The 13,571-nt window shown below is 45.0% G+C and overlaps 2 protein-coding genes across 2 annotated transcripts; both read left to right on the forward strand.

Annotated features, from left to right (window-relative positions):
* The first annotated feature begins 668 nt into the window (after positions 1-668).
* On the forward strand, positions 669-1,290 carry LOC117933889 (transcription factor MYB10-like). The gene is made up of 2 exons (XM_034855461.1): positions 669-835; positions 1,023-1,290. Exons 1-2 carry the CDS (start codon positions 669-671, stop codon positions 1,288-1,290), a joined length of 435 nt encoding a protein of 144 aa, XP_034711352.1.
* Positions 1,291-5,017: 3,727 nt separating this feature from the next.
* Positions 5,018-6,223, forward strand: LOC117933890. Its single transcript, XM_034855463.1, has one exon. The coding sequence runs from the start codon at positions 5,018-5,020 to the stop codon at positions 6,221-6,223; it is 1,206 nt and encodes a 401-aa protein (XP_034711354.1).
* The last annotated feature ends 7,348 nt before the right edge of the window (positions 6,224-13,571 follow it).

The raw sequence follows: 13,571 nt of genomic DNA on the forward strand, positions 1-13,571 counted from the left end.
CAAGTGACTGCGCAACAGTCAAAAACATCCTTGAGCTATTCACAAGTGACTGCGCAACAGTCAAAAACATCCTTGAGCTAATTAAAAATCTTGTTAATGATTTTCCAGTCTTTGTAAATCCAATCACGACCTTCGATTACATTGTGTCCGTTGGATTTGTTACCCATCTTCAGTTAAGAAGTCCCTCTTGCTGCCCGCCAAATATTTTATTTGAAATGTTTGCAGCCTGCATGCAGGGTTGGAGTCAGTTTGAGAAAAATCCGTTGCTGATTAAATATAACTCATGACTTTGCTCTACCTGAGAATGGCTTCGGTTTACCTGTTCTCAAAAGGTTCATGAACCGACGGGCACTCTTTTTTTATAAATTTCCCTCACAAAACTAACCTCTATATATATGAAGCAAGCTCAGCCAAGCATTGGATATCACTTAATCACTCTCTGTTTCTTGAAGGTCTGAATCTCCTCTTGACAGCTTGCTTTTCAATGGCGCTTCCCTGGTTTTTATTCAGTCACTGTATTTATTCTTATAGTAGTATTTTTCATGAAAAAATTATTGGGTTTAATTACTTCCATGTTTCCAGGAAATTCCATGGCAAGACCAATGCAGGAGAGACCACGATGGACCGAAGTAGAAGACTGGGTCCTCTTTGAATGTAAAACAACAAATATGGATCTACCTTGGCCAGATATCGCAAAGCTGACAGAACTGGACAGAAGTGGCAAAAGTTGCAGGGAGAGGTGGAAGTACCACCTGGATCCTGATGTCAAGATAGAGAATTTCTCCCAAGAGGAAGACGATTCCATCGTCTGCTTCCAGTCGCTCTATGGGAATAGGTAATGAGAATCATCCTCATACTTTTCCATTATCATATGATATGATTGATCAGTTTGAGGAGTTTTTGTGTTGTGTTGCAGCTGGTCTAGTATTGCGGCTCATTTAGCTGGGAGAACCGATAATGATGTGAACCATTATCATATGATATGATTGATCAGTTTGAGGAGTTTTTGTGTTGTGTTGCAGCTGGTCTAGTATTGCGGCTCATTTAGCTGGGAGAACCGATAATGATGTGAAGAACCGTTGGCACAACCATTTGAAGAAGAAGCAGCTTGGGAGAAGTACCAGGGATCAGCCACATACCACACAACTCTTTCATCTCAACCACAATATCGATCCAAATGCAAGCTCAAGCTCGATTCCTACACTGGTTTCAGCCTCACAAGAAATCGCCAATCCTTGGTCCACTTCTCTTCCGAGTGATGATGGACTTCTCTTCCGAGTGATGATGTGACAGTCCATCACTCTTTCGGGGGAGATTACTTTAAGCCTTGGATTTTTGGACCGGAGAGCGAGTTCATGCCAACTGAAGAAGTCATCAGATTTTGGTCCGCTTGAATATACATGTACACAGTCATTACACAGTCATTACTAGTAGAAAGAGAATATGCATAGTAAAGAAAGTTCCACATATAGATATATAGACACACAGGTGGTCTTCAATCGGCCATGCTCCAATCTCCTTTTTCTTTATTTTATCATTTTCTTCTTTTATTTATTATTTCATTCCATGTCGGCAACTACTAATCCTACTTGAAATCTTCGGAGGGGATTTGAACCCTAAACCTTTTGGTTTATAGTTCACTCCACTTGCCATCCAGGCTAATTTGCTCTTATTATATAATGTGCACCAAACTTATATATACTTAAACTCATTATATAAAGAAAATATTAAAAAAATATTTTAAAGAGCAAATTAATTATAATTATTTTATAATTAAATACACATTTTTTAATTAATTATCAAAAATATAAAAATTAAATAATTTTCTTCATAATGTTTTTAATATTATTAATAATTAATTAAATATTAAAAAATTATATATATATCATAATTTATTTTATATTGTTTAATACAATTGAATAAAATGGATCATGTTTTAATATTAATATATATTTTAAAATTAGACATATTATAATCAAATATCATAATATTAAATGTAATTTAATAATAAATGTACACTTATAAAATTCATATTTTTGTCGATGCATATGATATTATTATCAAATATAATAAATCATGCTATACATATATCAAAATTTTCAATAAAATAACTTTAAAATGTTTATTATACTTTTAATTATATTATTATGAGGTTTTCCTTACATTTTCATGAGTTTTTAATAATTTTAAGCTTACCGATATTTTTTTCCAAAATATCCGCCGATATATCTCCGATATATCCGTAAAATCGAAGTACCGATATATCCGTGATTACCGATATTTTCATCCTTGATCCTATTAACTTTGAAAATGTCGTGAAGAGTGAAAAATTGTGGAGAGCCATGGATTTGGAACGGGAAGCAATTAACAAAAATGGCACTTAGGAATTGACGAAGTTACCTGAGGGAGGAAAGAAGGTTGGAGTGAAATGAATTTATAAAACTAAATTTAATGAAAATCGAGAAGTGGACAAATACAAGGCTAGGCTTGTAGTGAAAGGGTATACTTATTGTTTGAATACTTAATAAAAAAAAGTGACTAGTTTTTAGTTTAAACAATTATTTTAGTTTGAGGTATAAAATAACTATTATGACATTAAAGTGGATCTTAGGATGTAACACATACAACTAAATGGAGCATTGTTAAAGATAGAAATAAAATAGATATCATAGTATTTCCTGGGGTGTGAAGCTCATTTTTCATATTTGATCATTATATTGAACCACCTGCAAATAACACGATACGCAAATATTCAAATTGTATTTTTACTTTTCATAAATATCCCAGATAGTTCTAATTAATGTTTTTTATTTAAAAAAAAAAATCATCAATTTTTAAAAGATATTTTACTAATTTCAACGATTTATGGATAGGACATAGACGAGTTACAAGTATTAATTTTTTATTTTACAAATTTTTTAAGAAGTTTTAAAATCAAATAAATTTTTATACCTTTATCTTTTATTTTATTTTTTAAAATTATAAAAGTACAAATTAACAAACAAGAGTATGGACTTCTAATTTTGTTCCAATAAGTATGACATTGCTTCATTTACATTTTTTAAATATCATTATATTATTTTTAATTTAATTTAATTTTTTAATTCCATATTTAATGCTTTTGTTTCCACTTATCCTTACTTTCTTTTCTTGAATGACAATAAGGTGAACTTTTTTGGCCACCTGCCCCCACCTTTAATAAACCGAATTTGGGATGAAGAGAATCATGTTAATGGTGGGTTTTGTAGGGATCCCTCCCCCTGACGACACGTGGCACACAGTTCCATCCGGATCAGTTCCATCCGGATTCTCCCAAGAGGACATGTGGCGCGCTTCTCCTATCCGGACTCCCTGAGAGAGAAGCACACGGCACTCGCAAAACATCACATCCGGACCACCGCCATATCTCATCCGGACGACCGTCATATCCTATCCGGGTATGTTTGTCCGGATCATTGACCAAAGTAAGCATGCCTTACTAAGTCATTCTGACATCCTGTCACAGTCCACATTCCGACGCCTGCAGAGTGAAAAGACAGAAGTGACGGTAAGTCACTTCCCACGATCTCTGACAGTCACGGCGCCTCCCAAGATCTCTGACAGCCACCCGTAGGGTGAGGATGTCCCTACCACCACCTAGTGGCATCATGGTAAACCAAAAAGCCTTCCATCATTAAATGAGGAGAGAGAACTTCTGGTACTATATATATAAACCTTCGCACAAAGAGGAAGGTAAGCTTTCAATACCTAGTAAAAAGCCGACTGATTTATCTCTCTTTCCATGGCTGACAAAACCATCGGAGGGTGTGTCCGGACACCCTGTCCGGACGCCTTTTGCAGGAACGATTGAGTCAAGAACCTATATTGGTTGAGATCGTGCGTTCATCCACTTGGCAACTACGTGGATCACCAGGGACGTGAGGCCTCAACATTGGCGCCGTCTGTGGGAACTTTTTCTCTGATTCAGTCACCAGCAAAGATGGCCACGCCTTCCAGAAGCCATTCATCTGCTAGAGGAGAAGAAGATAATTTTGAATGGCGCGAAACTATTGAAATGAGACAGTTAGCAAGCGAGCGACAACTGCAAGCTCTCATCCAAGAGACGACAAGATTAAGAGAGGAAAACGCAATATTACGTATTCAGGCATCATCGACGGGACCTCCTCGTCGTCAGCATTCAAGAGGCCAAGTAGCCAATTCAAGGCCTTACCCAGAGTCGATATACCTCGGAACAGCGGGAGTAATCCCTGAAACGCGCAACGCTAGGCCACATGAGCCACACACACCCATGCCTCGAGCTCCTCGTGAGGAAAGCTCGAACTCTACTCGTTTCTCATCTAAGAGACAACGTGACAGAAGATCCCAGTTGTCGGGCGTGATGCGTGCGAGACTGGGTCCCTAGGAGCCTGGCAGGCCCAGGCCGCCGATAGCCACCACATGGGGAGTGCACCGTGATCCTACGGTCACCCCCATACCACAGAACGTTCTCCCGTACCGTGACCCCTTGGTCACCCTTATGGTGCAAAATGTTCCCCCGTACCAGGCGGTACGACAAACTGGGAGAAATCCCCTAAACGAGCCACCCATTGGCTCTATCAGCAAAAGGCTGGATGACATGCTTTCCACGCCTTTCTGCTCTCATATCATTCATTACGAGCCCCCAAGGGGATTCCTCGTACCAAAATTCTCCATATACGATGGGTCCAGCGACCCCTTCGACCATATCATGCATTATCGACAGCTCATGACTCTCGATATTGGCAACGACCAGCTGCTGTGCAAAGTATTCCTCACCAGCCTACAAGGGCAGGCTCTCTCATGGTTCCATCGCCTACCTCCTAACTCTGTTGATAATTTCAGAGACCTATCGGAAGCCTTCGTAGGACAATACTTATGCTCCGCTCGACATAAGCAGAATATCAGCACCTTGCAAAACATAAAAATGAAGGATAATGAATCCTTGAGGGAATTCATGAAGCGATTTGGCTAGGCTGTCCTCCAAGTGGAGGCTTGCAGCATGGACGCTGTCCTACAGATCTTCAAGCGAAGTATTTGTCCAGGCACGACATTTTTTGAGTCACTCGCTAAGAAGCCTCCTGCGACGATGGACGACTTGTTTCTACGTGCGAACAAATACTCAATGCTCGAAGATGACGTGCGGGCAGCTACCCAGCAAGTCTTGGTTGCCGGACAGCTGTCCAAGGGTAGTACAGAAAGAAGTGCCAAACTTCTGGACAGGCCAAGGCCATCCGATCGAAGGCAGGAAGGTCCAAGTCGCCCGGAAATGCCAACCCTCACACCTCTTTCCATAACTTATGAGAAACTTCTCCCTATGATCCAAGGCATGTCCGATTTCAGGTGGCCTAGACCCCTTGGATCGGACCCATCCAGAAGGGATCATAACAAAAAATGCGCCTACCACAAGGAGCATGGCCACACAACGGAGACATGCAGAAGCCTCCAGTATTTGGTGGAAAGGCTTATAAAGGCAGGACATTTGAGGCAATGCCTCCGCTCAGATACCGGAGATAGAGACGCCCCCCGGAATCACAACTCTGGAACCCCCGTGGCTCCAGCCGCACCCAAAGCCGTCATAAACTACATTAACGGAGGCCCATTGGATGAGGAGTTCAACTCCAAACGAAAAAGACAGAAATTATTGCTGGAGGCAATGGTGCGTGAGCGTGTCAACTCCATCCGGCCTGGGATAACTGGGGGGGGGGGGGGGCCTCGCCCCATAGACGGAACAATAATTTTCCCACCAGTAGACCCCACTCGGATATTGTGGCCGCACCGTGATGCCCTCATTTTATCCTTAGGAATGGGCAAGTTTGACATAAGACGCATCTTAATTGACCCAGGTAGCTCAGCCGATCTAGTGCAAGCATCGGTCATAAGCCACATGGGACACAATTTAGTTGGTCTCGAAAACCCTGGAAGGATCTTGTCCGGATTCAACTATTTCCTTAGGAGACATTATGCTGCCAGTTCAAGCTGGCCCAGTCACTCTCAACGTTCAGTTTTCGGTGGTACAAGATTTATCACCCTTCAACGTTATCTTGGGACGCACATGACTGCACTGCATGAAAGCCATCCCCTCCACGTATCATCAGATGGTAAGCTTTCTTACCGAGGATGGGCAAATCAACCTGTACGGCAGCCAGTTAGCCGCTCGCCAATGCTACCAGATAGCAAGAGAAGCAGGGACCACTTAGGAGAATGAACCCCTCCTTGAGTCTACTCATGCACTTGACCAATAGCAGTCACTGTGTCTGGCGAACAGAGATCCCCCGGTAGCAAATCCCTTGCAAACAATCCAAATTTCGAAAGAGGATGCTCACCTTACTCATATCAGTTCGCTCTTAACGCCTGAAGAAACCCAGAACATCCAAGACGCCCTTCGACAAAACCATGACGTTTTCGCATGGGCGCATTCTGATATGAAGAGAATTCACCCCTCCATCGTCTCTCATAAACTTAACGTCTTACCAACAGCAAAACCCATTCGGCAGAGGGTTAGACGTTTTCACTCGGACAGACAAAAAATCATCCGGAATGAGATTGACAAGTTGTTGGAAGCCGGATTCATCAAAGAAGTGGAATATCCGGACTGGTTGGCAAATGTAGTAGTGGTACCCAAAAAAGAAGGCAAATGGAGGGTGTGCGTCGACTACTTCAACCTCAATAAAGCATGTCCAAAAGATAGTTTCCCTTTGCCACGAATAGATCAAATTGTGGATTCCACTGCTGGGTAAGGGATGCTCTCCTTCCTGGACGCTTTCTCCGGATACCACCAAATCCCTATGGCCCCGGATGATCAAGAGAAGACAGCCTTCATAACGCCACATGGACTTTATTGTTACAAAGTCATGCCATTTGGCCTAAAAAATGCTGACGCCACTTATCAGAGACTGATGACAAAGATATTCAAACCTCTAATAGGCCGCAAAGTAGAGGTATATATTGATGATATCGTGGTTAAGAGCAAAACCCGAGAGGAGCATGTTCTCCACTTGCAAGAAGTTTTTCACCTCTTGAGAAAATATGACATGAAGTTGAATCATTCTAAATGCGCCTTTGGCGTAAGTGCTGGAAAATTCCTGGGATTTCTGGTCAGTCAAAGGGGGATAGAGGTTAGCCCAGATCAAGTCAAGGCAGTTATGGAAACATCACCCCCCAAGAAACAAGAAGGAATTGCAGCGCGTCACAAGCAAACTTGTTGCCCTAGGGCGTTTTATAGCCCGCTTCACTGATGAACTGCGACCTTTCTTCCTAGCAATACGAAAGGCCAGAGCAAGCGGATGGACAGACAGTTGTCAAAACACTTTTGAAAAAAATTAAACACTGCCTCACGCAACTACCCATCCTGAGCAGCCCCCTCCCTGAAGAAAGATTGTACATGTATCTGGCTGTGTCAGAATGGGCAATTAGCGCTGTTCTATTTCGCTGCCCATCACCAAAGGAACAGAAGCCTATCTACTACGTTAGCAGAGCATTAGCGGACGTAGAAACCAGATATTCAAAAATGGAACTAACGACCTTAGCTCTTCGAAGTGCCGCCCAGAAACTCCGCCTCTACTTCCAAGCCCACCCGGTGGTCGTGTTAACTGACCAACCCCTTCGCAACATTCTACACAAGCCAGATTTAACCGAAAAAATGCTTCAATGGGCCATAGAATTGAGCGAATTTGGAATCGAATTCCAACCCAGATTATCCATGAAAGGCCAAGTGATGGCTGACTTCGTGCTGGAATACTCCCGAAGGCCCATCCAACACAAGGAACCAAGTGAAAAAGAATGGTGGACTTTGCGGGTTGATGGAGCCTCCCGGTCGTCCGGATCCGGAGTAGGGCTCCTGTTGCAATCCCCAACCGGAGAGCATCTGGAGCAAGCCATCCGACTGGGATTCCCCGCCTCTAACAATGAAGCAGAATATGAGGTCATTTTATCCGGATTGGACCTCGCCCTGGCTCTATCCGTCTACAAGCTCTAGATCTATAATGATTCCCAACTCGTGGTAAGACACGTCCAGAAGGAATACGAAGCTAAGGATGCGCGCATGGCGCGATATCTAACTAAAGTAAGGGACACCTTACAGTAATTCCCCGAGTGGACAATCGAAAAAATTAGGCGAACTGAAAATGGGCGCGCTGACGCCTTGGCAGGCATAGCTGCCTCCCTCCCTGTCAAAGAAGCTATATTGTTACCTATATATTTGCAAGCCAACCCTTCCGTCACGGAAGTCCCCACTTGTAACACCATTGAGGTAAATCAAGCAGACAGCCAAGAATGGGTAAACGACATTATAGGGTACCTCCGGACAGGCACTCTGTCCGAAGACCCCAAACAAGCACACAAGGTCCGGGTACAAGCCGCCCGTTTCACCCTGGTTGGGGGGCACTTATATAAACGGTATTTCACAGGCTCCTACCTTTGGTGCCTAAACCATTCAGAGGCCCTGTATGTGTTAACTGAATTGCACGAGGGAGTATGTGGAAATCATTCTGGAGGGCAATCTCTGGCGTATAGGGCCCATTCGCAAGGATATTACTGGCCCACAATGAAGAAGGACGCAGCAGCCTATGTCAAAAAGTGTGACAAATGTCAAAGGCATGCTCCCATTCCACATATGCCATCAGGGGAATTGAAACTAATTTCAGGACCTTGGCCCTTCGCGCAGTGGGGCATGGACATAGTAGGACTTCTCCCAGCCGCACCCGCCCAGAAGAAATTCCTGCTCGTCGCCACGGATTACTTCAGTAAATGGGTAGAAGCCGAAGCATATGCTAGCATCAAAGACAAAGATGTCACCAGATTCATATGGAAAAACATCATTTGTCGCTTCGGAATCCCCCAAACCATTATAGCCGACAACGGTCCACAGTTTGATAGCATCGCATTCCTGAATTTCTGTTCGGAACTGAACATTCGGAATTCATACTCCACACCGCGTTATCCTCAAAGTAATGGGCAAGCAGAGGCCACAAACAAGACTCTAGTCACTACCTTGAAGAAAAGGCTCAAGCAAGCCAAAGGAAAATGGGTGGAGGAGCTACCCGGTGTCCTATGGGCTTATCGAACCACACCCGGACGTCCAACAGGAAACACTCCCTTCGCCCTCGCATATGGTATGGACGTAATCATTCCTACTGAAATAGGGCTACCCACTATCCGGACCGAGGCAGGACGGCAGGATGATGAAAATGAAGAGTTAGGAAGAAACTTGGACTGAGTAGAAGAAATAAGAGAAATTGCATCCATCCGGATGGCAGACTATCAACAAAGGGCATCAGCTCATTACAATCGCAAAGTAAAAAAGCCTAGAAGCTTCAAAAATGGTATGCTGGTCCTTAGAAAAATTTTTGAAAACACTGCTGAAATAGGAGCTGGAAAATTTCAAGCCAACTGGGAAGGCCCCTATATAGTATCTAAGGCAAGTGAAAGTGGAGCATATCATCTGCAAACACTAGATGGAACTCCATTACTCAAACCATGGAATGTGTCCAATTTAAAGCAGTATTATCAATGAAAGAGAGAGACAAGTACAAATTGGGCAAATATGTTTTATTAATACTTGTGAAGCTGTGTACAGAAAGTCCTCTGGACTGCGAAATACAGAGAGAAAAAACAAAAAGTATGACAAAAAGAAATACTCTCATTGAGCAGGCTTGCCGCGCAGCTTCTCCTCTTCACCCGGGGGAAGGGACATCCCGCTTGATCCATGTTTCTTCATACAACAGCGATAGCCGAAGAAGTACATTTCATCTACTTGCTTTTGGTAGTCCGCTTCAAGTTCCCCCCTTTCTGTAGCAAACTCAGCCTCCAGCTCTTCTTTTTGCGCTGATAAGTGCAACTGCAGATCTTCTCTCTGCTTTTTCTCAATGGATACCTTCGTCTGGAGTTGCCTCACTTCCCCCCTTAGATGATCCATCTCATCTTCTGCCTCAAGCAGCCGGGCGTCCATAGATTCCTCCCGACTCTTTGCCTCAGCAAGCTCTTCCCGGAGAGCCTCGTTGTCCTCTCGAGCGGCGGATAAACTGGCTTCGGCCTGCTCCAATCTCAAGCGCAGCTTCTCTTCGTCATTTTTGCGCTGGGAGACGAAGGCCTTTGTATAATCAGCAGTTCGCAGCAAGTCAGAAAAAAGATCACGTTGTCGAGCCATGCCGTGAATGCCACTCATCAGCTGCACGAAAAACACACAAACAAGAAAAGCAAAGTTACAAACCATGCAACGAACACATCAGTATGGTGAGAAAAATCAAAACAGGTAGACTATACCATTTCCACCTCTTCGAACATCTGGGCTGAGGGCGCAGCAACATTTGAGCCGGATGGAATCTGTTTCAACTTCTCTTCCATCTCCGCATAGCTGAAAGGGCTAGCGGAGATGCAAGCTGCATCATCAACAAGAATTCCCCCTAAAGAGGCATTTGAGAGTGACTCCTCCTCCGGGTCCAAGGCCCCATCTTTCTCGGCCGGCTGGGTTGCTCCGGGTGAACCCTCATCCGGGACCAGCATTGGGGTGGCTGGGTTCTCTTCTGCCATCTCCGTCTCACTGCCCTTTGGGTGACCCTCCTGGACGGACGAGCAGCTGACTTCGATGGTTTCCAAGAACCGATCCTGAAACCGCCTAATGAGGCCAGACTTCAAGTCACACGCCGGACGTGACCTCCTTGTGGCTAGTCCCTCCATCGGTGCAACGGCACGAGCGCTTGGCTCGCAAGGAGGCAAAGCCTGATTTTCTGCCCCCGTTTCTTCCGTTGGGAGTACCGAGGGGGGCAATGTTGCAGCCGCATCCGGATGGGGAGAACCGGACTGATTTATCGAAGTTGCTTCCTCAGCCACAAGAGCCAGGCGCCCAGCCGCTGACATTGAAGGCCCAGAAAGGTTTAGACCCGCAAGATGTCCGGAGCCGCTTGAAATAGAAGGCGGAAGGGGGTTTTCTGACTCTCTTATTGTTACTTCCTTTTCATAAGCTATAGGGGGTGGTACAAACTCCTTCGGAGGAGTTGGGACCTTTATTTCCTTTCCCTTATTCAGAACCAGTTTTCTCTTCTTTTTCGCTGGAGCATCAGCAGGTGGAGAGGACGCGGACCGTTTGCTACCCGGAGCCTTCTGCAGGAGCCCTTCTTGTCTTTTCTTCTCCCGCTTATTGAGACGGGTTTTGCGTTTTCGGGTGTCTGCCTTCAGCACCTCCGCATAGAATGGAAGGTCTTTCAAAACATAATGCTCCCCAGGAACTACCTTCTTTGACAGCTTCCTGGGGAGAATATTGATAATGTATGCTTGGGGCTCCCGGACAACGGCCAGTAGGTTTCGCGCAGTCAGCAGCGTCTCATGATGCCTCTCAGTGGTAGCAATCTCAAATAACTTGTTCAGTCGAGCGAATGACGCTTTTTCTACCCACTCGACTACGCTACCCCTCTTGTCCGAACCTACATTACCAGCAACCAAAGACATTAAGCCATATGATAAATCCCAACAAGAAGAACAATAGGACGAATGCAAGACAACCCCGCAGCTGCCTTACCCGGAAGCACCAACGTATGGTTGAGGGAAAATGGCCTCTTTGGATGCTCTAGTAGCCCCGCCCAGGCACCCCGGACAAGCACATGTCCCTTTGCTCCTCCATTCGTCGAATTCGGCAGCTCAGTCACCAGTTGAAGGGAGGGCAGATGGGCAACCATGCTAAAAATGTCGTTTTTTCCCTTCTTAAGGGAGTAGACGAAAAGAACCTCCAGTAGCGAGAGGTCTAGGTTGAAAAGAATACGCAAAATGCTACATCCCATCAGCACCCGGACCATGTTGGGGTTGATGTAGGCTGGTGGAATCTGAGTAAAGTGAAGGAATTCCTTAAATAGAGACGGCAGGGGGAACCGGAGCCCAGCATTAAACTGCTCCTTGGTGAACACCATAACATGGTCCTCCGACTTATCAGTTAGTACGGCTTCTCCATCCAAAAATTCCACGAGCACGCTATTTGGGATGAAGAACGGTTTGCGGAACTCCTTCACACTCAGCTTATCCACAACTTTTTCGGCATGAGCATCGCCGGGCGAACCAGGTGAAGTAACTTCCTTGGTTGTAGACATTTTTTAGCCTAGGGCTGAAAATAGAATCTGCATGAAAGAAATACCAACAGTCAAAACACAGACAAAACCCCCCTCCTCAACACTCAGTTGCAAGCAACTTGCCCAAAGCAAGCCAACAACAAACCACAAAGCAAACACAAACAAAGCAACAACAAAAATAGCGCACGTTCCGAGTGTAAAACAGGGAAAAAGGATCTATGGGATCCCCACTAAAAAGTGTCACGTGGCTCTCTCCTCTTTTGGCCACGCGGACAACTCCCCTCCGAACCCATGGCATAGCTAATTCCACCCGGACGGGAGTCATCGCCCATTCCATCCGGATGACTCACAGCCGCCATTATATCTGATCGACGTTCCACCTTCTCCGGATACTTCACAACCGGGTGGAGAAGGATGACGATTCGACTTCCCTGGTATACATATCCGGCTACTCTACTGATAGCATACCCAGGCAGCTTAACTTGCCAGACACTCGCGATTTGCCGGGTCCATCCCTATCCATAATAAAAAAGATAACTCTGACGACACTGACAACCAAGTCCCCAGAACTGTCACTCATCATAAATGCAAGATACATTCAACAAGACATTCCCATGTCTTTTCAAGCTTCCTAACACACCCCCGATATTTAAAAGTCGTAAATTGCGGCGACGTCCACCGCCAGAATATCTTCCTGACAACCCCCACCCGACATCAGAAATGTCATGATTGTTTAGCCTCCCTATGAGCCACAATCATGACAATGGGACCCGCCAACAAGGCGGTGCCATACTTTCTGACACTATATAAAAGAGGCTTCACAAAGGGAGGAAGGTAAGCTTGCTATCCCTGAGAAAAAGAAGGTTAACTCTCTCAAGAAACAACCTGATAACTTGATCTCTTGATCCATGGCTGACAAAATCATCGGAGGGTGAATCCGGACATCCCGTCCGGATACCTTTTTGCAGGAAGAAGGAGGAATTGCTACTCTGCGTTGACCGAGATTTCACTGCTGTTGACGATCACTGTAGCAGGGGAATTTCGCCACCAACATTAGCGCCGTCTGTGGGAAACGTCTTCTCTTCTTAGTAAATCTTAAACCTTCCAACTGTAAAGATGACTTCACCCTCAAGGAGTCGAGCTTCAGTCAAAGGTGCCGAAAGTCACTTTGAATGGCGGGACACCATGGAAAGACGACAATGGGAGAACGAACGACAGATGCAAATTCTGCTCCAAGAAACAAGGAAGCTCAGGGAAGAAAACAATGATTTGAGGAATCGAAGTTCTCCTCAACCTCAACACCACCAGTGGAGACAGGGCCCCCATCATAGTCAAGGAGCTCCACTCCCCCGAGAGGCAAGCCCAACCCTCGAGGCACACCAAGTATGGCCTGTTGAAACCCCGGTGCACGCCCACCGTGTCCAACGAGACGAAAGCTCAAGCTCCACTCGAGTTTCATCCAAACTACGACATGAGAAAAGGCCCCAAATATCTGACGTC

The sequence above is a fragment of the Vitis riparia genome, chromosome 16 (genome assembly GCF_004353265.1).
Source record: "Vitis riparia cultivar Riparia Gloire de Montpellier isolate 1030 chromosome 16, EGFV_Vit.rip_1.0, whole genome shotgun sequence".
In the NCBI taxonomy this organism is placed as follows: domain Eukaryota; kingdom Viridiplantae; phylum Streptophyta; class Magnoliopsida; order Vitales; family Vitaceae; genus Vitis; species Vitis riparia.

Excerpts from the sequence above, each read along its gene's own strand:
- LOC117933889 (XM_034855461.1), top strand. The coding sequence starts at position 669 with ATGGATCTACCTTGGCCAGATATCGCAAAGCTGACAGAACTGGACAGA. Across the intron at positions 836-1,022 it reads CAGTCGCTCTATGGGAATAG|CTGGTCTAGTATTGCGGCTC; the intron begins GTAATGAGAATC and ends GTTGTGTTGCAG.
- LOC117933890 (XM_034855463.1), top strand. The coding sequence starts at position 5,018 with ATGGACGCTGTCCTACAGATCTTCAAGCGAAGTATTTGTCCAGGCACG.